Source organism: Phyllopteryx taeniolatus, chromosome 18 (assembly GCF_024500385.1).
Source record: "Phyllopteryx taeniolatus isolate TA_2022b chromosome 18, UOR_Ptae_1.2, whole genome shotgun sequence".
Taxonomy (NCBI): domain Eukaryota; kingdom Metazoa; phylum Chordata; class Actinopteri; order Syngnathiformes; family Syngnathidae; genus Phyllopteryx; species Phyllopteryx taeniolatus.
In genome coordinates, this window is record NC_084519.1 from 9,829,447 (window position 1) to 9,853,538 (window position 24,092).

General features: G+C 40.4%; 1 protein-coding gene across 3 annotated transcripts in view; it reads left to right on the forward strand.

The window, feature by feature from the left end:
- The window catches only part of rgs6 (regulator of G protein signaling 6), a 65,800-nt gene that overhangs the window by 3,070 nt on the left and 38,638 nt on the right, over positions 1-24,092 (forward strand). The window contains exon 2 of one of the 3 annotated variants that reach the window (XM_061753383.1): positions 937-1,271. In XM_061753383.1, coding sequence (XP_061609367.1) covers positions 1,044-1,271 — 228 coding nt within the window. In that variant the 5' untranslated portion in view covers positions 937-1,043. Of the gene's footprint in view, positions 1-933; positions 1,272-4,400; positions 4,695-24,092 lie in introns of those variants that run through there. The other 2 variants (XM_061753382.1, XM_061753384.1) reach the window with 2 other exon arrangements.

A 24,092-nucleotide genomic window follows, 5' to 3' on the forward strand; every position in this document is an offset into this window, starting at 1 on the left:
TGACATGCACATTATTGAGACACACATACACGCATCCAGGCGCACACGCACGGACATGCACGCACATCAGAAAAGTGCAACGCTTTGTGTTTGGTGCCGCCCACCAGTGCGACAGTCATTAATTTCTCATCAAAACCTAAATAAAACGATAGTACAGTGTCTACGTACTATGATATTGATACAGCATATACTGTAGCAGCTTCGGTTCTTGCAGTAATATTTGCGGCACTAATCTATTGCTTTGTTTTGTGAATTTGGAAAAAATGCACACAGACAACACTTTCCTTCTTGTTATTCTAATCAATGCTGCTTAAGTGGTGCAAATCATGGCTCAATACAAAAAAAAAGTATATAAGAAAACATGTTCATCCATCTGTTTACTATATCGCTTATGCTGCATCAACTATTTCCCATTAAAGTTTACAGCTAAATATTTTTTCAATTGGTTTATTAACTGATCATTGCTGTTTATTTGGTATTGTTAAATGATTACAAAATACATAAACAACAATTAAGCCATGTAACACGAGAGTGAGTTATGGTGTACTCGTCATCCATTTTAAAACTGAGAGATACTTCATTGGTACTGATTAATGCAAAAAGCTACTAGTTTGATAAGCTCGTTTGAAGTTGCTACAGTGCACGGCACGACCATTTTTTTACTGAATTTCATTGAAATTCAAAATTGTGACCTCATAGAATGATCGCAGTACATTAATATGGCAGTGCAAGTGTTTTCAAACTCTAAAATATAAAATATATACACTATGTCAACATTTTTTATTTAATTTATACCAAAACTTCTGTAGTATAACATGATGATAATTACCTTTTGACGAAAAGCTGAGGTTCCTTGGCCTGTAAAGGGCTCACAAAAAAAATAAAAAAAAATAAAAAATATTGTCTGATTCATCCCTTTTGCTCTTATTTCAGCAGCAGCTGAATCCTGATGGAGGGACAATAAGGGTAAGGACGAGAGAGACTCTTTGAAAGAAGACAGGATAACGTAACACGGGCAAGGAGGACTGACAGGACGCGAGGAGATGGCTGAGGCACCAAAACAACAACAACAGCAGCAGCAGCAGCAAGAAGAAGAAGAGCAGCCGAGAGAGGAGCAGCTGAGCTCTTGTGGGTCCATGGATGCCGATGAAGAGGTTGAAGACCTGAAAGAGGACGTCCGGACGCCTCCGACCCGACCGCTGCTGTCCATGAGGTCCTTGAGCATCGTGGACCCCGACGACGACTCTCCCAACATGATCGTCTACCGAAAAGTAAGACAAACGATGCGCTGATTTTCTTTGTGATGAATGGTCACTAACATGCTCAGAGCACCCAGTTGGAGACGAACTCATCACTTGTCCCTTGTGCTATTCCTAAATGACAAGTGAGGAAAGGCAGCGGTTGTCAACCTTTAGTAGAATTGAATATTTCACTGTCACTGTTTTTTGGTGCCAGTGAGTGCGAGCATATAGCTGAACTTTTAATCTAAACTGAGGTTTTATCTTTTTCATCTGCATAAGTTTTCTTCCAAGACAAATGGGAATAGAAATAATGCTGACTTTAAAAAAATAAATAAATAAATAAATTAAAAAAAATATATATACATATGCACTGAATCCTCATTCAACGTGGGGGGATATACATTCCGGACCTACTAGAGAGAGCATAGAAAAAGTTTCGAAAAATAGTTTTACCCCCCCTACACAGTTCAAAGGTATTAAAACAGACTTAAACCTGTTAAAGCACAAAGTATTCCTTAACCTGTTGTTCTCACTCTTGCTGTCAAGAAATGGATGAATATTATATAACATCACTTTGAGGTAATGAAAAGATGACTCTCGCTCGCACAGTTCCTCAGATGAGGCAAAGTGTGCTTGCTTTGTTCACTGTAGGTGATAAATGGCAATGACAAATTGCCATGGCTTGCTCTAGTTATGGCTGTTGTAGAAAATTCCTCTTCATGGGACCACCGTCGGTTGGAATACGGCGTTATCGGTGAACTCCTGCCGTATTGTTGCAATAAAGTTGGATTATAGAACCAGCCAACATCGGTATCACTCCCTGGCTATCTGATGCTTGTCCACGGTGCCGCTCTTATCGGCCTCCTGAGGGAAATATCTGACTCCAGCAGCTCTGTGCTCCGCTAGCTTAGTCTGCTTGTTGTGCCGAGCAACTTTCCCCCCCTGATAACGTTTGCCCGGAATGAGCATGGTTGGAGCATTGGGGGTGGGGACCGAAGCAATTGGGTAGCTGAAAGGTTTGAGGAACTGTAAAGCGGGTTGAGAATCCTGTGTTTTTCATGATAATATCTAATGTATGAGTATATCAGGTATGGTAAATGATATGATTTTTTTCCACAATGTAATGGAAAAACTCCAAAGCGCTCGATTTTCTTGGGCAGTCGAGTCAGTAGTCTGGTTGTTTCGACACAGATACACAATTAACATAATTCTTGACTTGGCAAAGACATGTTGTGTCATCCAAAATCATGGGAGCCATTGGTAGTGTGGTTGGTTATTTTTTCCTTGTATTTTTGATTATTATATATTTGAGATATATATTATCACATAGGTGATTTGATGCTACTTCTTGGATTTAGTCTACTGACAAATACCTAATACATGTTAAGTCAGACATTGGGTTAGAAGAATAGTGGTGCCTTGAGATATGAGTGACCCAATTTCCTGCTTTGACTTACAAGTAAAAATTTGAAATATGAGCACCTTATGGTTGCAGTGTACTCGACTCACTTCACAACAAGCAGCAGTTGGCAGATTGTGAACAATTCTTCAAAAAGAGGAATCAAGCTTTTTGAGTTAGTTTACTGGACACACGAAACCTCAAATGGAGAGAATTACATGTTGTTGGCTAGCTTAATGCTAACACATAATGGGAAAGGCTCACAAATAGCATCTTTGTGGTGGTGTAATAACGTTTTAAGAAAATGATATTTGAACACAAACGGTGCAGGGCAGACATATAAAATACTCACAGGCATAGTCTTTATCCTCTGTGGAAAAAAAAGTGATATTACTGCATCTCATTGAGTCACAGTAGTTGTGAAACTCATCTTTGTTTGTGTCTGCATGACTGTATTATACTGCCCCCAGTAGCCAAGTTGCACACACCAGAAGAATCTGCTTGGTTGTTACAATAATGAATCAGCCTCATATCTAAAGGCACGACTGTGGTAACAAAAATAAAGCTGTAACTGGCATTTACATTTTGTGGGAATTAGGACGAAAATATTAGAGCCACAAGAGTGAGTGATACATCACTGTCTACAAGTGTTTACAATTTAACACGAGGAAAGCAGCTACCTTTTTAGGACTGTTTTTTATTTTTATTTTTTTGTAAGTTTTTTTTTTTTGTACAACCCAATAGGCTGCCACTCCCATGGGCCTCAATTCTTCACGTGAGCATACTGCATGCAAAGTAGAGGCACACAAGGGAGCAACAAGATGAGATGACTCCATCCCAAAGGCAATCTTGCCACCCCTTTCAAGTACCACAGTGCGTGTGTGTGTGTGTGTGTGTGTGTGTGTGTGTGTATGTGTGGCGGGTGAACGAATGCTGGGACATGACAGTCGGCACCCGCCGTCACGCTAGACGAACTGTGACGCACGCCATGTTTGCATGCGGCCCTCATACCAGCCAGAAAATAACACAGCTAATGTAATGACCGTACGTCTCACTGCTTCCCCGGCAGGCAGCAATTGCACACATTTACTTATTTTTATAGTGCACCAACATAAAGCATTGCGAGGCGGAGGAGATTAGAAAATGCTGGGTGGAGGGCATCAACACAATTTGAATGATATTTTCCTCGTAGCTCGCCTTTGGAAAATCAAGTAAAAATGGCCTTGAGCATAGCTAATCTGCTACAAACTTTTGAATCAGAATAAAGACTCACTGAGTGCATTGTTGAATAATTCACATGTTCAAATGTGCTGTTTTATTAGGGGAAGCCTGCAATTGAGGGAACAACTATTGAGGCATGTTGACACACAAAGTCAAAGCAGCCAGCGGGAAAACTGATTTCTCCACCAACAAAGCCTTTATGGTAAATTCTCCTTCTTAGTTTGTGCCGACTACCCCAAAGACAATGATTTAAAATTACTTCTTAAATAATTGAGTCAATATTTGTGATTTTGACTGCTGATAAACATTCACACTGTTGCCTTTAACGTCACTGCAAAAGTTTTTTTCCATCTGAAACAACCATTACCAACAAGATGGAAATTCTTTGGACCGTCAGAAACATCTGGAGCACCTAGATTGCAGATGACATCAGCCTCTTGTCCTAACAATAACAACAACAACAACAACAACAACACATACAATCAAAATTAACACGACTCTGTGAAGAGGCAGCTAAGCCTGAAAACAAACAAGACTGAAAATATACAAACAAACAGGTAGGAATCGCTGATCAACCAACAGGGAGAGACCAAAGAAACGGACCGCTTCACATATCTAGGAAGCATAGTCGGCAAAGATGACGGATGGGGCCAGGGCATCGAGAGCCGAATAAACAAGGCACCAGGCAAGACACGCTTATAACAACACTGCGACTCATTTGGACCACCGAGGCTTCGTCCCTTCAGAACAAGATCAAGATGTTCAATTGCGACAACAAGGCAGTCCTCCTACAGCGATCAGCGATAACAATATATATCGTGGAAGTTTACATCGTACGGTAGACCTTTTTATATCTCACTACGATATACAGTATATCATTATATCACAGTTTTATTTCTGCATATTTGGTGGAATATTTTGTGGTCATCGACGACCATGGATTTGTAGTTCCTCCACTACACTATTTCAGCACAGTGTCTTTATCATTCACAAAATATCTCAATTAACGATTCTATGCTTGATTATTTGGTGACTATATTTTACTGACTTCAGCTGAGTTGTCATTGATTATTCAAGCTGCTGGATATCAGGGAAATTTCGATGAATTGATGACTTTTTTAAAACCGATGATACCACATGTACAATATCATGCCAGTTCCTTGTTATGAGAAGGTGTGGGTGTAATGTGGACAACTTTGATTAAAGACTTGGTGCTGAATCAGGTTGGAAATGGGAAGGGGGTTGTTTATGGAGGAAACCGAAGTGCTGGCGAGGGGAAAGGAGGGGAGATTACAGAAATACAGCATGAGAGTAAAGAGAGAGGAAGGGGCTTATAGGCAGCATAAACCTTGAACGAGTGTGACTTACAAAAGAGAGATTGCCGGCACGCCTCGCTCAGTTCTGAATGCGGCTGTAATCAGGAAGTTTCAGTGAGTGGAGGTTACTTCAGGTAACGGTGCTGAAAGCACACCATCGGATTATGGGAGACAATAAACTTTATGGTCATTTTTTATTGCTTGCGCCAAGCAGGTTGTTTTCAGCGGCAGCATCACTCAGCAGGATGACACAAAAACAACAACTACTAAACCAATTTCCACAATACTTAGTGGAGTGTGCGCCACGGGCTAAGGATGGGTGGGGGGAAAAAGGGAGCAAATTAGGAGAAAGGTTTAGAAGTTTTGTCTTTCCTTTGGGTTCCAGGTTACGACATGCTATATCATTTCTGGAGTCAATAATGCAGCTTTAGGATTGTTTGGCTTTGTCAGTGTTGTACTGAATGTCATTCTAGCTATGTACGCACTCATACTGGACATATGTTTTGCAAGCTAGAGTCTGTTTTAAAAACAGAGGATGTGATGTTAAGATTCCGAGCGCTGGGGAGTCTGCATGGCAGGGGCATCCTTCTCCCTGAGCTTGAATGGACCAGCTTCAGCACTCGGTGTTGCAATCCTTGCTTTTACAATACTTTTAGACACCGCTGTGAGACAGATGATGATATTTCGGGCTTTGTTGTTTGAGGGAGCTAATGATTTCCTCCTCAACAGCATCATCTGGCAGGCCAGGAGTGCCCTTCTCCACTTTAACCCCTTCCAACCCCTGCTGCTGCAAAGGCAGCATGCTATTAGTTTGGTGTTTTCGCTCGTCCTGATCCAGAGGCATTGACTTTCCCTTTCAACAGCTCCACACAAGACTTCGATGGCTTGATGTTGGGCCTGGGCTCGGATTCCCTTGATGTTGACTGGTCGACAAAAACTCTACAACCGACTTCAACTGGAGGAACTGTGGCCTTCCATCCCAGTTGTTCTGCATCAGCTGTCAGTTTAGTGTTCTGAAGCCTCTTGCGTTCATCGACCTCACACGCAGCTTCCTCCCACGGCATTCTGGGCTTAATGATGTCCACCCTCTTCATTGAAGGGAACCAGAGCACAAGGTCAGGTCTGAAGTTGATCGTCTCAAAGTTATGCTTTAGTTTTGCTGGAGTTAGGCAGGGGCGGGCGGCACGGTGACCGACTGGTTAGAGCGTCAGCCTCACAGTTCTGAGGACGCGGGTTCAATCCCCGGCCCCGCCTGTGTGGAGTTTGCATGTTCTCCCCGTGCCTGCGTGGGTTTTCTCCGGGCACTCCGGTTTCCTCCCACATTCCAAAAACATGCATTCATTGGAGACTCCAAATTGCCCGTAGGCATGACTGTGAGTGCGAATGGTTGTTTGTTTCTATGTGCCCTGCGATTGGCTGGCAACCAGTTCAGGGTGTACCCCGCCTCCTGCCCGATGACAGCTGGGATAGGCTCCAGCACGCCCGCGACCCTAGTGAGGAGAAGCGGCTCAGAAAATGGATGGATGGATAGGCAGGGGCGACACGCCGGGTGTTCTCCATACCTTTAGATTCCGAGGAGTAGGTAGGACATTATCTGTCGTACATAAAATGAAGCTGGATCTGAAAATTTCGGTGTCCCATAAGTCCTTCCAAAAGATCTTTTGCTTCTTAATGTTCTACCAAGGCATCCACTGTCCTTGCTTTCCTTGGCAACAGTCCTTGTGCACCTTGCAACCTGTTCCCTTACTCTACCACGAAACCTAGCCGCTGAACTGGAGATGCCTTGTACCATGGTGGTTGACTTTCTGGAGACAAAGCCCTCGTCTCTCTTTTTTTGCACATGGCCCACGATGTCTTGGTGCTTGAGGGCTGATTCGACCTAACTGCAGCAGGTGTCCGTTGGCTCTCATTTGACAGGGTGGAAGCAGTTTTGGCTACACACGAGTCATGGGACTCTTACTTTGGTTGTCTTTGGTACTCCTCTGACTGGAAAACTGGACAGGGGAAGCTCTGAGATCCCTTTTCTGTAGAGTGGCGAATGAAGTTGAAGCCATGGTGCCCTCTTTTGTATAAAACCTAAGAATGTTAAAAAGTGAGATGCAATATTAAGTCAGCTTTTGATGTTAACAATGGTATACAGTACACATCTATACACTTACATATTTGTTCATCATTAAAATGTTGTTAAACAAAGTAGTGTAAAAAAGTGGCCCTACTGATGGTAAATGCTATAGAAAATGGATTAAAGTAAGTTTGAATTTGCAATGGAAGGCCTTTCTCTTAAACAAAATGGTGCCGTTGCCCTTTAGCTGCAGCGAACGCAAGGCCATTATTGTCAAACAAGAGTAAAGCACTTGCACAGCGAAAACTACTAACGCGTGGTTTGTGAGGGCAAAGAGAAAGCGATGTGTTTAGATTTTCCCAGCATCCTCTCAACAGTTCAACTTTAAAACGATAACGGTCCCGCTGATTCTTAACGTTTGCTCTTATGCGAAAGGTTGCCTGGCCATGAAATATGCATGACCTGGACCGCCGTCCCATTATCTCGCCGGATGAGTCATCAATCACCCACGAATGGGGGAGTCCGTGTAGAATATGTAAATGGTGCTCCCAATTTACTGTGTACAAAGCTTCGGGACGCAAACTAACTAAGCTCTGCTCATAATTAAAGCAAAATCCACCCCCACACCCCCCGCCAACCGCACCTCCTAAACGAATACACTGACATTTTGAGGTTTTGAAGTTGAAAGGTTAAACTGGGGCCGATCATAAGAGCTGATAGTGGAGAAGTTTTAGAACGAGAAGTGATGCTCTCGCCCACCGGGAGCCATGCATCTCCTCCGACCGCTTCTCTCTTCCAGCTCGCCTTCCTCTCGACATTCCTCATCCTATTTTTACTCCCCCCCCCACACACACACACATTTGCACACACACATTTGCACACACGTGCCTGCCTGGCCTGCCTCTCTTATTAAAATGAAAATCTGTGTGGGTGTATGTCCTGTAGCCATACATATTGTATGTTTGTATGTGTCACATTGACACTCATTTTCCGTCACTACTGGATTATATTTGTATTGTTTGAAAAATGAAAATAATGGGGGGGGGGGGGGGGGGGGGGGGTGCTTTGTATTGCTGTGGCGTGTCTGTTTGTAGAGCTTTGACTTTAGCCTACACAATTTTCCCCCCTTCCACTCCACACTGACAATAGCAGCTGTTTGTACAGATGCCAGTTCCCATATTCCCATGAGGGGCTGCTTTAGAACGTAGTTTGAAAAGCCACATTGTGGCGCCTGTTCAATGCTGCGCCTGCAACGGGGCGCTGAATTACACGTGTACACACGCGCGCACGCAATTTTTGTGCATTCAACACCACAGTCAACAATGCTCCACACCTGCTTTGACAATGCAAGATGCAATAAGAAATTCATATATTAGAAGATTGTAGTGAAATTTATTTCAGTAGTCAAAAAAATAAACTCTCATTATACAGCTTAATTAAACAGAAAGAATGCCAATTCCTAACTAATTTCTATATTAAAAACTCATTTGGATGTTTATGTAATATTATGATTTGGGGATTTTATTAACTGTAAAGCTTAGTCTTTAAAATTATAAAAAAAATAAAATCGTGAAATATTTCAGTGTGTAATAAATTTAAGTTTCGCTTTTTGAATTGAACTACTGAAATATATTACGTTTTTGACAATCAAATTTAATGAGATGCAACTGTATATTAATGCTGACCAGCCACATCGCAAAAAAAAATAAAATAAAATGATGTCCAATGCAAGAGCTATATTGAATATTCTACCTTTACAAAGGTAATATGTTCAATTTTGCTTGACACTGACAGAGATGTATTCAATTAACTTGTACAATATTACTATGCTTGTAGTTAGTAGTGCGCTCGAGGTGTACGGCATCATAATTCTAATTCTAATATTTTGGTTACCTCTGTTAGTTACATGAGAGTGCAAAATATTGGGATGAAAAGTTTGTTGTTGAACTATCCTATATCGCGTTGCCACGTCAACTTATGTGACGGCGCGTTCAATGCCCGTCCACCCGATCAGTGGCGACTGAGCAACGCTACGTCAGGAGGGTCGCATCCCTTCTTTCGTTGGTACAATCCCATGCATTTCAAACTCCTTATTGGACTGCGCATACTGATACCAATCTCACTGCGCTTCATGTCGTCAGTGTAGAATCTCACCGTGTTTAGTCGAGCATTGAGTAGACTTCAATTCCTTTCGTGAAAATGAGGCAAATTCTTACTTTGCGCCTCTTGTAATATTCGTTGGCAGTTTATCGTGCGTAAATGTGAACATATCGTATTTTGAAATAACATGATGATGATTACACGTTATAAAGTGAAACCATCAAAAGTGATAGCTTCACCCTATGTGAAAACAGCATTGTTGAAACAAACTCTTTATCTAATTACCTGATACTTTTTTTCCATGTCATTGTGTAACACTAAGCCTTTATTTTGTGTGTGGAAGCAAAACACTTCTGTACTGCTAAAAGCTTTGTCGACAACCTTGAATTTCGCAAGCCTTGTTTTGAGGGGATGATTGACGGAGACATATATTTGATGAAATCTGATTCTGCTGCACAAAGGAACACCCAAAAATGTTGACTCTTTGGTAGCTGTAGCCATGGACATAAAACTACAGATTAAAACCGTTTTACTGATGGACCTTCCTAGGGATACGCAAAAGAAAAACAAATGATGCACTTATTGATAACAGAGGGCCTGACCAATCCTATACTTTCATTTAAGGAAGCACAATCAACTATACTGTATATAGTGCATCTTTTTAGGCTCATAATTAGTTTTATTCAACATTCAATTTGTTTGCTCAAGAGGAAATTCAATTTAGTCTGCTTTAGCTCTTCACTTTTAAAGGATTCTAATTTCCTGTGAAAGCAAGACCAAGAGGATTTTAAAAGCCACCGGGTGTAGTACTGCTACTATGCCCTGATGTCCATCCAGAAGCCTCACACCAGTCTGTTACAGTTATCGCCTTCGATTGGATGCAGGTTGCGTCTTAAAAGTGGTCCGTTTTATGATTACTGGCATTTACAGTTAATGGCGTTACAATGAAAACTACCGCTTGACTTTCAAAGGTCGGATTATTTCTGATCATTTACTCGCTAACATCTCCGAGCGGCAAAAATACAGCAGGTCCAATTGGTGGCATGCCAATCATCTAGCCGTCATCGTTCCGCTTAACGATCAACGGCGCTTCTGTTTCCCACGAGTAATTCGTTTGGATCTATAATCAAAACAAAATCACATCAATGGTAACACTCGTGATTGTGTCGACAAGATGATACTACTACTAGTTATTGTATAAACAGTGAGGGTAGGGTGTTTGTAAGAAGTTATTTACTAACTTTTAGCATGGACATGGCAGACTGGACACTTTTCACCCAGCGTTGACTTTTTGTCTCCAACTTTCATCCTTCGAGTTGGAGCCATAAAATTGAAGACATGCCCGCTCAATGCGGCCCACTGGATATTTATTAGCCAATTTCACACTGGCCGGATATTTATCGGTGAGCAAAAAGATGAATCGTCTGCTGCCGAACCTCTCCTAAGCTTTTTGGAGCTTTACTATTATTATTATTTTATTTCTTTGGGGTAGAATTTCTGGAAGTAATCAGCATTTAAACCTCCGTCAATCTTTGAACGTACAGTTCTTTATGTATTTATAATGTATGCCGAGGTTGTTTATTTGAAAACAAGTGACCTAAAGTGTCCTAGGCCAGCGGTTTCATAAAGATGTAAACCTACGGAGCGGCACCGGAACAAATAAAACAAACAAATGATGAAATATACAGCTAATCATTACCCTAAATGTAGTTGTTGTCGTGAGTGGGAACTCTGCGCTCGTTTCTTTTCTAGTTCGGCTCGAGATTTATACTGCTTGTGTACTCGTTACAACCTTTAACAGTTTCCTTTGCTCAATGATCAGTGCACTGCCATTTTTTTGCGTTCATTTATTTTGACATTTGTGGCAAATACTCAAATTCCCCTCACGCGTGTTGAGGCCACTTGCGATGAGTAAACCCAGCCGCCTGCAGATATCTGAGGCGAGCTCATCACGACAGCAGGTAGGACGCAGCGAGCTAATCGAATCAAGGCAGCGGTGAGAGGTTAATTGGAGGGGTTTAAATTGCAAATTTCAAGATGAAAGTATTATTAACCATATCGCACATGTTTCTGCTTCTTTTGAATTCACCACTCCGGTTTATTGGCTATCATGCATGCAGCCTATTCAAAATCTACTACTCTTATGCGTGTAAAACTTACATAATCTTTTAACTTTCTGGGATCGACAACGTGGCTGAACAATCAAGTGCGCAACTCACAAAAAGTTCGGGATATCGGGCTTTCGGGTGAAATTTCAGGATGAACCCAAAATGCACTATAAACTTTACAGGTGAACTTAAGTTGACCTTCTCTAAACCTTTGAGTACACAAGGTCCAATTGTTTCAGTATTTTTTGGGGCCCACTTGCTGTTCTCTAACAAGGAACTGAATGGACCAATACATCTCTTGGTTCAATTAGAACCACTAATTGTTGTTCACGTTTTGATGTCATGAGTCCCAAGATGTTACAACTGATCAACAGTACTTCGCCATTGTCAGGCTTCAAACAGGATGTTCTCGGAGGCGAGTGGCCAGTGAGTTTAGAGCGTCACGGAGTTTAATCAGCAGCCTGCAACGGGTGCAGAGACTGGAAGAAGTGGACGTCCTCGGAAATGTTCACGGCTCAAACCGCTACATTTCGTCGACGGGGAATGTTCGAAATCATTGAGGGGGTGGCTAATACGTACGTTTTGGAATAACCACTAACAACTAAACATTTTTTTTTGGGGGGGGGGGGGGGGGCTTAAGACATTTGTAGGGGCGCTTCAGCCCCCCCTAAAAGAAGCCTAGCGACACCACTGTGCCTAACAATGTGGGCATAATCAAATTCCGTGGAGATGATGTACAATTCATGTGCTATCATTTCAATGTGTGATGGAAATTTACCAGAGCAGACCAGTACATACAATCAGGTAACGTCTTTGTCGGTGAAGCAGCGTGTGGCTCGCTGTCCAAGGTTATTTTTCTCGTCTCTGTTCAAAGTAACGTCAAACAATTGTTTGCAGTCACAAGGCGGCTCATGTTTGTCTGCCTTACCATTCGGAAGACCTCGTACGCTGCATTCGGTGCACCTGCGCTGCTCTTCTTGCAAGAATCAAAACAGAAAGCCAACTCTTTCTGTTTTGATTCTTATTACAGTAATGAAGAAAATACTGCAACACATGATAAGACTGTTAAACAAGTCATTTTTGAAACTCAATCCCTTGTTATCCCTCCTTATCTTCGGTTTGTATTTATAGCATTTTTCAAGCTTATAGAACGCTTTAGAGTGTAAGACAACAAAAATGTGTGCTAATAATAGCAGCAGCAACTAGGGGTCACAGACTTGCCACCCTTTCGTACACGGCAATCTGGAAAGAGTTCCCACTGATATACCATATGATTTAAAACATTTTCTTTGTTTTGTTAAGTCTATTAAAACAATGGCCTCAAACTGCACTGGAAAAAAAGACCTACTCAAAAACAAATCAAACATTAAAAAGAAGACATTTTACCCCTAAAATAAGTGAAAACATCCGCCAATGGAACGAGTAGGAATTGACTTGATGAGATCTTTTTATCTTGCTGAAAATTTAGAAAAAAAAGCAAAAGTCATAGGTATCTTCAAATAAGTACGGTAAGATGTTTTCACTCAAAATAAGCTCAATTCACTCGATAAGATTTAGCATTTTTTTGCAGTGTGTGGCCTGTTGTAAGAAGGATCAAATGTTTGTGGACCAAAATTAGATCCACAATCTCAAGGTAAAGGATTCTATGTACGTATCCTGTAAGTACAAGGATCAAATCAATATACAGTACAGTATGGTATATTAGCTTGCCAATGACCAAAATTGGTTCGATAATGGCCGTTTACCCATTTACTCGTTATTACCAAATTAGTTACAGGCGGTCCCGACATACGACTTTTCGAGGTTACCAATGGCGTGCAATGAACTTTTGTGCGAGGTACACAGTCACACTGAACTGTGTTAATATTGTTTTTGGTATATTTGATTGCATTGTAACATTTAAGGGTATATATACTGTTAGAAATGAAAACAATAAACACAGGATGCCACAATATTATAGTCCAGGCAGCATTGTGCTGCAGTGGTTTGAGTTTTTTGCTGCCCTCAAATATTGACTTCCAAAACATCCTAGTTGCAACCCAAACGAATCCTCTTTTGCCTGCCTTTAGTGCAGCGTTCATAATATTGAATCAATAGTTGGATCAATTTGATCAGCGGTGCCTCAGAGGTTTTTACGTCAATAAAGATAGTCTTGGCACAAGTTGCACTAACGGGAGTCGATTGTTCACAGCCTTAACCTTCCCCTCCTGAGGTTAAGTAGAGGGAAAGATGCATGGCACAAAAAAAAAAGTCAGTTTAAATGAGCTCTCAACGTGCGTGTGTCAGTTTATTCAAACATTGACGCACCGGAGCTCAAATGGAGACCGCGCAACCAGTCACACTTGAATGAGTCTGATGTGAATCACTTTCCGGGGTGCTCCGTTCCCTTGACTTTATTCATGCCTTCAGTGTTTTATTTTGTATTTTTTTCATGGTCTACACACTGACAGCAGGTGTCAAAACAAGCCGCTTGGCGTTGATTCTCTGTCAACGCTTTGGCTGTTGCTTGTTCATACGGAATGAGGATGAGGTGACTGCAAATGCGGGAGGGAATTGCTTTACCAAACTTTAGCGCTATTTCTTTGATCCTGTATGGAGCGACAAGGCAAGCGGATTCACATGTGAAAGTTCAGCTTTCTCCTTTAAGCGGCCGGGGGTTGAAAAAGTCTGGCTCGTGACAGCAACGGTGTACGATACATTTAAATGGTCGCATTGACGATTACAAAGTGTTTTCTTTGCTCTGTTGGGTACACAGAATTGCAACTGTGAAATCGGGTTGTTGTTTGTAAATGAACTTGTCATTGGTCCAGTTTCAGCGTTTGACTTGGAGCAATTTCGATTTTTGGGCCAGAGTTAGGCTTTCAAACTAAGGTTCCAAGCCTGGTTTAGGATTTAATGGATTACTTAAGGATTTAAGAGTTTCAAATCAGGATTAGGTTTGAGAGTTAAGGTTTCAAGCTTGGTTTAGTATTTGAAGCAACGATTAGGGTTTCAAGTCAGGGTAATGATTGGGATTTCAAACTAAAATTCCAAGTCAGGGTGAGGGTTTCAAATTAGCCTGTGAATATCCTCCTTCCACCAGGTCGCTGTATTCTCAGGGCGTTGAACTGAAAGCAACTGGAGTCTTCCGGTTGTCTTAGAAGATGTTTCCCTTCTCGTCCGGCAAGGCTTCATCATTTCCTGCACATCGGCGAGATGGGAAAGCTCTCGAGCCGGGGTTTCAAATTAAGCATTCGAGCCTGTGTTAGGGATTCAAAGTGATGTTTCAAAACATGGTTAAGGTTTCAAGACAGGGTTGGTGTTTGAAAGTAGGAAAAAAAAAACCACTCCAACTTGTAGTGCAGACTGTATCTCGAATTTTGGATTGTGTGAGCACTATATGAACCCGGGTACACATTACTGTTGATGCAGTACTTTTCAGCATTTTATATTTCCAGTTCACAAATGGAAGGTTAGAGCAGCACCTTTCTTCCAGAAGCGTAACAAATGCATTGGGTGTGTGTGTGTGTGTGTGTGTGTGCGCGCGCTTCCGTGTCCGCGCGTGTCCTGTTTTTGTGATGCAGATGGTGACTCACACACACAGCCAGTAATAATAATCACAGCCAAACAATGTGGGCTGGGTGAGCAGTTTGTTGTTCATCCGGGTTTAGTGGCGCTGTAATTCTTTGTTGTGAACACATTGGCCTTGTCCAGAGAGCAAACTGTTTAATTCCTAATTATTCCCACAGATAATCTAGTCTAAAATGGATTAGCATATTGTTTTGTCGGGGAACAATAACAGGCGTTTTCTGGGCTCCAATGAGATGTAGTGGAAATTTAGGCCAAAATTACAAAGGAGAGTGCAGCTAAAAAAAAAGGAACATTGTATTGTCTAAAAATGGAAAGGATACAAAGCGCACAGGATGGTTTAAATATTTTGTGAAACGCTTGACCTCATCTGTAACTAAACACACCTGCAGCTTTTGTATCAGCCAGGCAGCGGGTGGAAATAATGAGGCGCTTGTCAATTAATGCGCTTTCTCTCATTAGCCTCCAGCTGGAAAGGGGCACCCTGCACTAGTATGACGAAGTACGACTACGACAAATCCAATGGACACAACGTCGCTCAGTCACATGGCAGAGAGTAGTGCTTGTGTAGCCACGGTGGGCAAACTTTGGGGCTCAAGGACCACAATTTGTTTTTAAAACAGACAAATGGGCAAGGCCATTTGTAGAAGAGGTTAAAAAAAAGAAGAGTATACATAAAATGGTTTATTTTAAACATAAAGAACAATTCATTCTGATTTAAAAATGTAATTAGGTATGTAATAAAATAATTAAAAAAGGTTGAATGTCTAAAATTGTACTCATATATTTATAAAAAAATGTAATGAATAAATTAACCATTTAAAAAAAATAATGTATGCATGTGGCCCATACTTCTGGTTTATTTATTTATTTATTTTTAATTTAAACACATCAAAAACAATTTATCTGACACTTTTATCCGAAGAAATGTAAATCTTCCTTTTCAGAGCCGACAATAACTGCTCACAATATGCATTCGCATTTTACATTTTTTATTCCATTTTCCAAGGTTGTCTGCACTTGCACAGCTATCTTCCTCGTCTTGAGTCCTTGCTCGTCTGAAGCGCAAATGGAAAGTCTCGTTAAAAATATAGCCATACGTTAGACAGTGATGCTATAATGCACACACTGTATAAAACAAAGGGGGTTGCTAATGTATGCAAATACTCAGATTAAGACATTTCAAAGACCGCAGTCGCCGTCGTCAAAGGTCAATATTAGCGCAGAACAGATGCAAGATCTGTGGTTGCTCGAATGTCACGTTGGGCTCTAAGGGCTGAGGAAGTGAATGTTACTGCTCGAAGCCAGCAGTAGTAAGTAGTGTTTCTACAACAACCTGGGAAAAAAAACAAAAATAAAACCAACAACTTTGAGTCTCACAATTGTCGCGGCAGAATCAGTTAAGTTGGTGGCACTTGATGACGTTTGCTTTTGATTCTAGCTTCAGAAATAAAGTGCATCACTGGGTACATTTCAGGGTACAATGTTTTTTTTGTCACTGGGCTGTTAACCTTAAATGCATTTCTTTTTACAGTATTCACACTTCAAATCTGGGCTCATACTTGTACATTTGTGTTCCTAGCAAAGAACCTTTACCGTGGAATCCAATAATATTTTTTTTTTTTGATGTGCACGTTTTGGCAATATATTTTAAAGAGCAAAACCGTCAAATAAATATCTCCACCACTTTCATACCGACAGTGTGCGCAATTGTTTTTATGCGGCATAATTAAAAAAGTTTTACTGTCAATCATAAACACCCGTAGGTTATCCTTCATCTACAAAGCTCGGATATCGGTTGTTTTCAGTTGATTGACGTTTTCCTGTTGATAGACGGACCACACATGGAGGCTGAATGGGACATGAATAACAATCGGCGAAATATTGATCTCGGAAGAGTAGATAGGACACGTGGTATTTCTCACCGGTGTAAATGAATATTCATCTGAGGTGTGATGCATACTACCATGATCCATTTTTATTTAAAAAAAAAAAAAAGGTGGGAGTTTTATTTGCACCAAGAAACACGGGCGTCATTGAGGACCAGTATGACTGGATTAACGTGACTTTTTCAGATAAGGCAAGCTACAGACAAGAACGTGATGGTGTAGCCAAGCTGGACTAAAAGACTTGGTTTCATAAACTTGGGAGGCAACTTACCCTACAAACTTTGGGCGAAGGCATTTTTGTCCGATGAAAGAAAGAAAGAAAACTCAGCCACTGAGTTGAAAGCCATAATTCCCTATATTGTATTTAGAAGTGTGCTCTTTAAGGTGCACACCATGCTGTTCAAAATAATTCGACCACACCTTAAAAAAAAAAAAAATAATAATAAAAAGATTCAGTTGACTGAATCCAGATAAGTATAGATTTCCAAGCTTGGAGCCTATTAAGATGAAGAGCTCAGACAATCAATCAGCATAACAATGTTTCTTGCTCAGTCTTCATTGATCCGTGCACTAGTCACTCTTAATGCATCCTTCCTTCATGTGTTGTCTCTGTAAAGAACCGCCTTTGTCATCGGTCCTGTTACATACCTTGTATAGGCCACACTTTGTGTAAATTTGGCTGTAATTGCCCGTATACGCATTTGGTTCTGAGAAGTGTGCGATATTACACAACCATTTACATTTTTAGTAAGCTGCGATGAAATGTCTGTATGCAGACTTTAGACCTTACGAAGCCATGAGCTACCGCTCCAATGCTGCATCATTTTCTTTATTGGCAAGCGTAGCGGATGGCACGGAAGCACAAACATGTTAAAGCCGGTTAAGCAGAGCTGCTGTGTTGTTGTATTTGTTATTATATCTGCTTTTCCATTGTGAGGTCCGGTGTTCCAATCTCTTCTTGTGTGGAGTTTCCATGTTCCTCATTCCAATCATACCTGTTAGGTTAATTGAAAACTGCAAATTGTCCATAGGTGCTGAATGTGAGTGTGATTGGCTCCCAACAAACGGAAAGAACCACAAAGTTCCAAGCTAATCATTCAATGAAAATCCCGTTGTATCCTCTTGATCTGCCTCAACCACGACTGCGTTGCTCAGTTTGCCGTCACGGTAACCCGAAGCTGCACTAGCGGTGGCGGGGGTGAGCAGTTGCTCATTTGCGCGAGACAGCCTTCAAAAGGGGCCGTTTACAAAGATAAGAAGTGTGCTGTCATTCTATCTCCTCGGGGTACAGTATGTTGAAAGAAACATGACATTTTAATTGCACATTTTATGTATTTAAAAAAAAAAAAAAAAACGACATGGCAACGTACACAAGGCATAGAACCTCATTTAGCATTGTGCCATCTCATCTTCTTTAGCTGTAAACCTCTAAAAATGTAACATTACTCCAGCTTGAGACAAAGTACTCGAACTCTTCCAATTAAAAGAAGGCTTATTGCTCGAGGGATTCCGATTGGAGAAAACCAACACTGATCAAATTTTGGTCAAGTGTCTGCATTAGGGAAACACTTTAACATCTTAAGAGACTTCAGAGCTCCAATATTTTCAGCACTTAACTCACATTTGATCCATGAGCGAGCCCAGAGCGCGTTCATATTTCATAGCGATGCACATTGTTGAACTGATGGACACGTCTTTTAGGGAAGTGAGTGATCAATATCTATCAGGGAAAAGCCATCACAAAGTTATGTTGGCTGTATGTCGATGTAACTTTCGAGACATTATTTGTCATGTCTTTCTACTGAAAGAACTTTGACTACAGCTCCAAACTAAAAAAATATCAGTTAAGAGTGCCACTTTTTCGTAGCGTACGTTCCTTTTTCCGCACATTTGGTCTCGGCTTCTGCCGCTGACGTCACACCAAGACACGGCTGGCCGTGCCGATTTGGACCATGAAAAAGCGACCTTCAATGGCAATTAGTTACTTACCAATTGCTCCAAAATTGATTGATATTATTGGAAATGACTTGTCTTCTTGAACAAATAATACATGAAATCAGCTTGTTAGTGAAATATGAACAGAATTATGCTTCCATTAATAAGTGTTTTGGGATGGTGACACTTGACCGTTCCATGGGAAAATTTAGTTTTGAAAGTCGACCAACTCATCCAGCAGATTCTGGTCAAACTATAAGGCACCACTCGAGTAAAATAAATATTGAAACAGTCAGTCTTAAAATACAGTTTGTTTTCAAAACTTCCGAGTGTGTGTAAACAACTAACACTACATTAATATGCACAAGGACGGTCGTCCTCATTTTGTCTCTCCGCATAATTGAGCCTCTCGAGACACTTTCATCATGCGTCTATTGCTCGAATTTTTTATTGAGGCAAAAACATTCAAGACGTTGCAGAGTGCCGCTTTAGAAAACAAAAACAAAAACAAAAAAACACAAGGAAATGATGGCTTGCTGGTGCAATCGTATTCTTTGTCCCCCACTAAACTGCAGGGTCAGCCTCCCTCGTCCCGTCCCGTCAGGAATTCGTGTTTTTCCGAATCCTGACGTACGGCACATTATCTTTCCATCACTCGTCTGGCCTTCTTCTTGGTCTGTTATCTTCTAATTGTAGATTTACAGCCTCCGCAGCAGGGTCGTCGTTCCTCCATTTTCATCACCTTGTCTTTCTGACCTCCTTCAACAACTCGAATGAACTTGGTGACTGTATATGTTTGGCCTTATTCCTGTGGAGCCTTATCGGTAGATCTGTAATTGGGAAAAAAAAACAACACACTTTTAAAATTTTGCTGCAATAAAATCAAGCCTGCCCAACAAATGCTGGCTCGTCTGCCCCAAATAGATCCGCAATTGAGAAACGTTTTGACACAAGCACAGGGCACGTCGTTGCATTGAGAGACATTTTATTTGCAGCAGATTGAGTTTATCTGTCGATATTTTTGCGACTCCCTTTTTCCTCTTTTTCTAAATTATCAAACCAAAAACTAGGTTTAATAGCAAACCATGATTGGCCTAGAAACGCCTCTGACTGTGACTTCAGATGACTTAAATGAGTGATCTAGGCAGAAATGTCTTTGGCGGGTTTGACACTGAAACACTGAACACAAAGTTTTATGTTCACTTCAAGAAAATGTTTTATGTATTGCATTGCTACTCTGCTTAGTTGCTTTGCAGTGCACGTTTCCACTTTATATTCGACATAATCAAGTGCTCTTAAGATGCATCTAGGAGAAACGCATTAGGAGAGGTTTATTTGCAAGACAAATCCCACTTGAGTAGCCCTTTATCTGGCTGGGAACCATATTTGGTAACTGGAGTGGGTGTTCAAAACGGACCCTGTACACCCACGATGAGACGGCAAAATAGCAATCAGTTAAGAAATATAAGACCGAAACCTTACATAAGATGTCGAAAAGGAAATGTAAAAACGTTAGCGTCTTCTATTGCATAAGTTAACTGTCCAGGGTTGGAATATTTACATTTTCAAGTCTGTTTCAATAGAGGTTTGCCTCAACATTCGCACTGATGCGATTTCGTTCGTCGTGCAGACTGCAGTAATGACAATAACGAGCATTGGATGCTTTTTGGCTTTTTTCCCCCTCTCTATTAAAGATTTTCAAAGTTAATTGTTCTGCTGCTTGCTATTGTGCATTTGTTTTTCATAATCAAGTGACTGTGCAAGAACAAAATCGAGTCCATCGGTGCAAAGAAATTCTGCCTGACTGTGTGTGTGCTACACGCACACACATAATCAATCTAGGGTCGTTACCGATAAACAAGCAGGCCATTTATTTTGTGGTAAACAAAACACCTTTGTCGGTTCACCTTGAATGTGCCATATTTGCCTTACATTAAAGTGTTTGTACTTTCGTTAACAACAACGATAGAACTCAAGGGTACAAAATCAAGCAAAATGTTTGACTAGTAACAGTTACTTGGATAAACTTTGCACTTGCATAATGATAAACTATGCAAAAATATTAAGATTTCATACAGTATGTACATTTGACGCCTGTGACGAATCTATTCTCTTATCGTTATTTCTTAAGAGGAAAACGTATTAATAATCTCATCAAGAAGGTGGAATGACTTGAATTCCCCAAAAGTCCGCTGCGCCTCGACTTTTGAGAAACATCTGCCGTCAAATATCATCATTTTGTTCAAAATGACATTTCACAGATTGCCTTTCATCGTTAATAACCAACAATGAGGCAGTTTTAGTCACACACTTCTCGATAAGATTTTCTTTTATAAAAAACAAAAAGACTCATTGACAGCCCATTGCAACACGTCTGACATATGCCATTGGACGTTTTAATGTCAGTGTAACTGCGGCCTTCTTTTATCGAAACGTAGTGCCTGTGATGTATTTGCTTTCTTCTCCGCTCACACGATTCAGTTCAAGTAATTGCCAGGTTGGGACTTTCTTTTTTTCCAGGGAAACAAAAAACAGAAAGCCACTTTCTCTGCCGTCACACTTAGTCGGCCACAAAGCTGGTGAGATTCAAAAGTGGCTCTTAAAAGCTTTAACGTTACGTGCACACACACACGCACACGATTCATGTTGGGCAGAATTGAACTCGAAAGGATGTAAAGAGATCAGTCATTCTAATTTTAACTTTTTTCAAGCTGTACACACTGGAAATAATTATTTTGCTGTACTTCAGGTTTCATTTCAGTCTTCCGATGGGCCATACTAAATGCATGAAAGATTCTGATGCGATGACCGCTGAAATGTTTCTTATTTTATGGCTCATTTTAAGATAATTTGATCAATAACTGGAAAGACATGGGGCACTGTATTTCCTTTTGAAAATCAATACGTTTTATTGATATGAGTACTAGAATTGTAGGCAGTTGTTATTCATCAAAAGGTCATAATTGGTTCTAAAAAAAAAAAAAAATTGGCTTGATATTTGCAACAACCTTACCATTTTACTGCTTCGTCACATTCAATACATCTGTAGTAATAAGAATTATTGTTCGTAGTGATAGTAGTAGTTTGCCAGTATACGTTTTGATTTTTATTTATTTATTAATTTATTTTTGACATTTTTTTTTATGACATCGTCAATATGTGCTTTCTCACTGAAGTGTAATGCTAACTCATTTGGAAGCACGTACATTATAAATGCTAATACCACTACTACTACTTATACTAGTAATAATGATAAAAAATGCTACTAATGCTAATTATGATGAAAAAAAAAAATAATAATAACAATAATGACTTCTTGATAAATGAAGAAGTGTACAGCAAGTTGTCCACAAACAAACTTCCTTGGTGTAGGTGCCTCAAATATAAGCTGAAGGATTTAAACCTGAAAAATCTTTTGTTCAGAGGGCGAATCAATGCCTGAACGTATCTGATCATTTGCCACCAAATTTGAACCAGTTATGCCGATTGCCATGCCATTGGTTGCCCTGGCAACGGCAGATGTTTCCCACCTTTAAGTCAACGTGTAGTGCTTGTTTGAATAGCCATTGCTTCCACATCTTAATTGCGTCCTGTGTGTATGCTGATGTTACGTTGCTAATGGCTTCAAACAGCGCCGCTCCGTCGCTTCTAACGGCCACTTTGTCTATCGAGGTCAAAGGCATCCAATTAACCTGCACGGTAACTTGTACGGCTTGGTGAATGTGATATATCACGCTTGGCTGTGTTTGGCGTGCAATGTGACATTTGCTTACTAATTAAACTGCTAGCCCACCACTGAGCGGGGAGTATCAACTTCCTGCTTCTGCATTCATGTGATAGTCTTGATTTTCATTTAGCAAGAATGTGCATGCACTGACATATTAGCATTGTAGCACATTTAGCATGAACGTAATAAAAGCTAATATCTGGGATAATACTGGCTCGTGTTTTGATAGTCCCATTAACTTTTTTTTTTTTGTTTGTTTAAAAAATTGCTCCTAACAAAAAAACCTTGACGTGGTTAATGTAACCTTCAAATGTTATTGACAATGTGACTAATTGTAGTAGCTAATGAGTCATGGTTGAGTTTAACTCGCCAACATGTTTTAACTCTTCAAAGCCAGGGATGTTTTTTTTTTTTTTAAGTATTGATTTTCGTGATTGGTAATTTTTTTTGTTTTTATTTATTCAATATTTTCATTAAAAAAATAAGATGTTTTCACGATTGCTCATTGTGTAATTGCTCCCATTTAACAGAATAAATTTGACTCAAGGTATACTTTTCTCCACACATCCTTATTTTTTTACAATCTACATTTTTTAACATTCTTGGTATTATTCATTTTAGAATTCTTTTTTTAAGTATTGGTCTTTTTTTTATGTCAGTATGTACTGAATGAATGTATTGTCATTATTTTAAGACCAATTATGGTTGCTGGTCCATTTTGCTGACAGGACGTTTTCCTCTCTGAAAACGTGTTGTGTGCGTTGCGAGATGCTCGCAGCTGTCTTGGGCTTGCGTGAGACTTTGAATGGTGTTGGCAAAAGTGTGTTTTTATTGATTGGTCAGCTTTTTGTTGCCAGCGGAGGGTGCGTGAGCAACTTTGACTTGTATAAGTGAGTCATATCCTACGTTCTCCTGCTATTTTTCTCTCTTTGTTGTCAGCGTGTCTTGTCTTTGATGTCAAAAGGTTTTACAACAGTGTGAAATAAAGAGTTCGAAGCTTTTCTAGTTGATGTCACACGAAATTTAAGACGACAACAATAAATCTTCTGGAGCATTGACAGACAAACTTTTCATAATGTCTTTAATGCCAATATCTTTGTCTTCCAACTCATATGTAGTGGAATTCCTATTTGTAATTGTACTGTAATTTTGGCTAGAGGAGAGCCCAGAGGCTCTGTGGTTTAAAATGAACAACTGACTGGACTGACTGTCTAACGGAGACATCGGAATGTGGTCGTCCAAAAGAATGCTCAGCTTGAAAAAAGAGGTGCATCAAAGCAGATTTTGGTCAACACCACCTTGTGTGATGTTGAAAATAGCATAGGCAAGTTGATGATGGCGAATTATTTATATATATTTTTTAAAAAGGTCTGGGTGTGTATCTGTAATGGGCTTTATCGAACAAAAGTGTATGCAGTGTTGTGTAAGCATATAGCCAGTAATTTCTATCAACCTATTCAGGTAAAGGCAAAGCAACATCAGTTCTCTTTCAGTAACTGTGCAGAGAGTGTTGAGTAATTGCCTCAT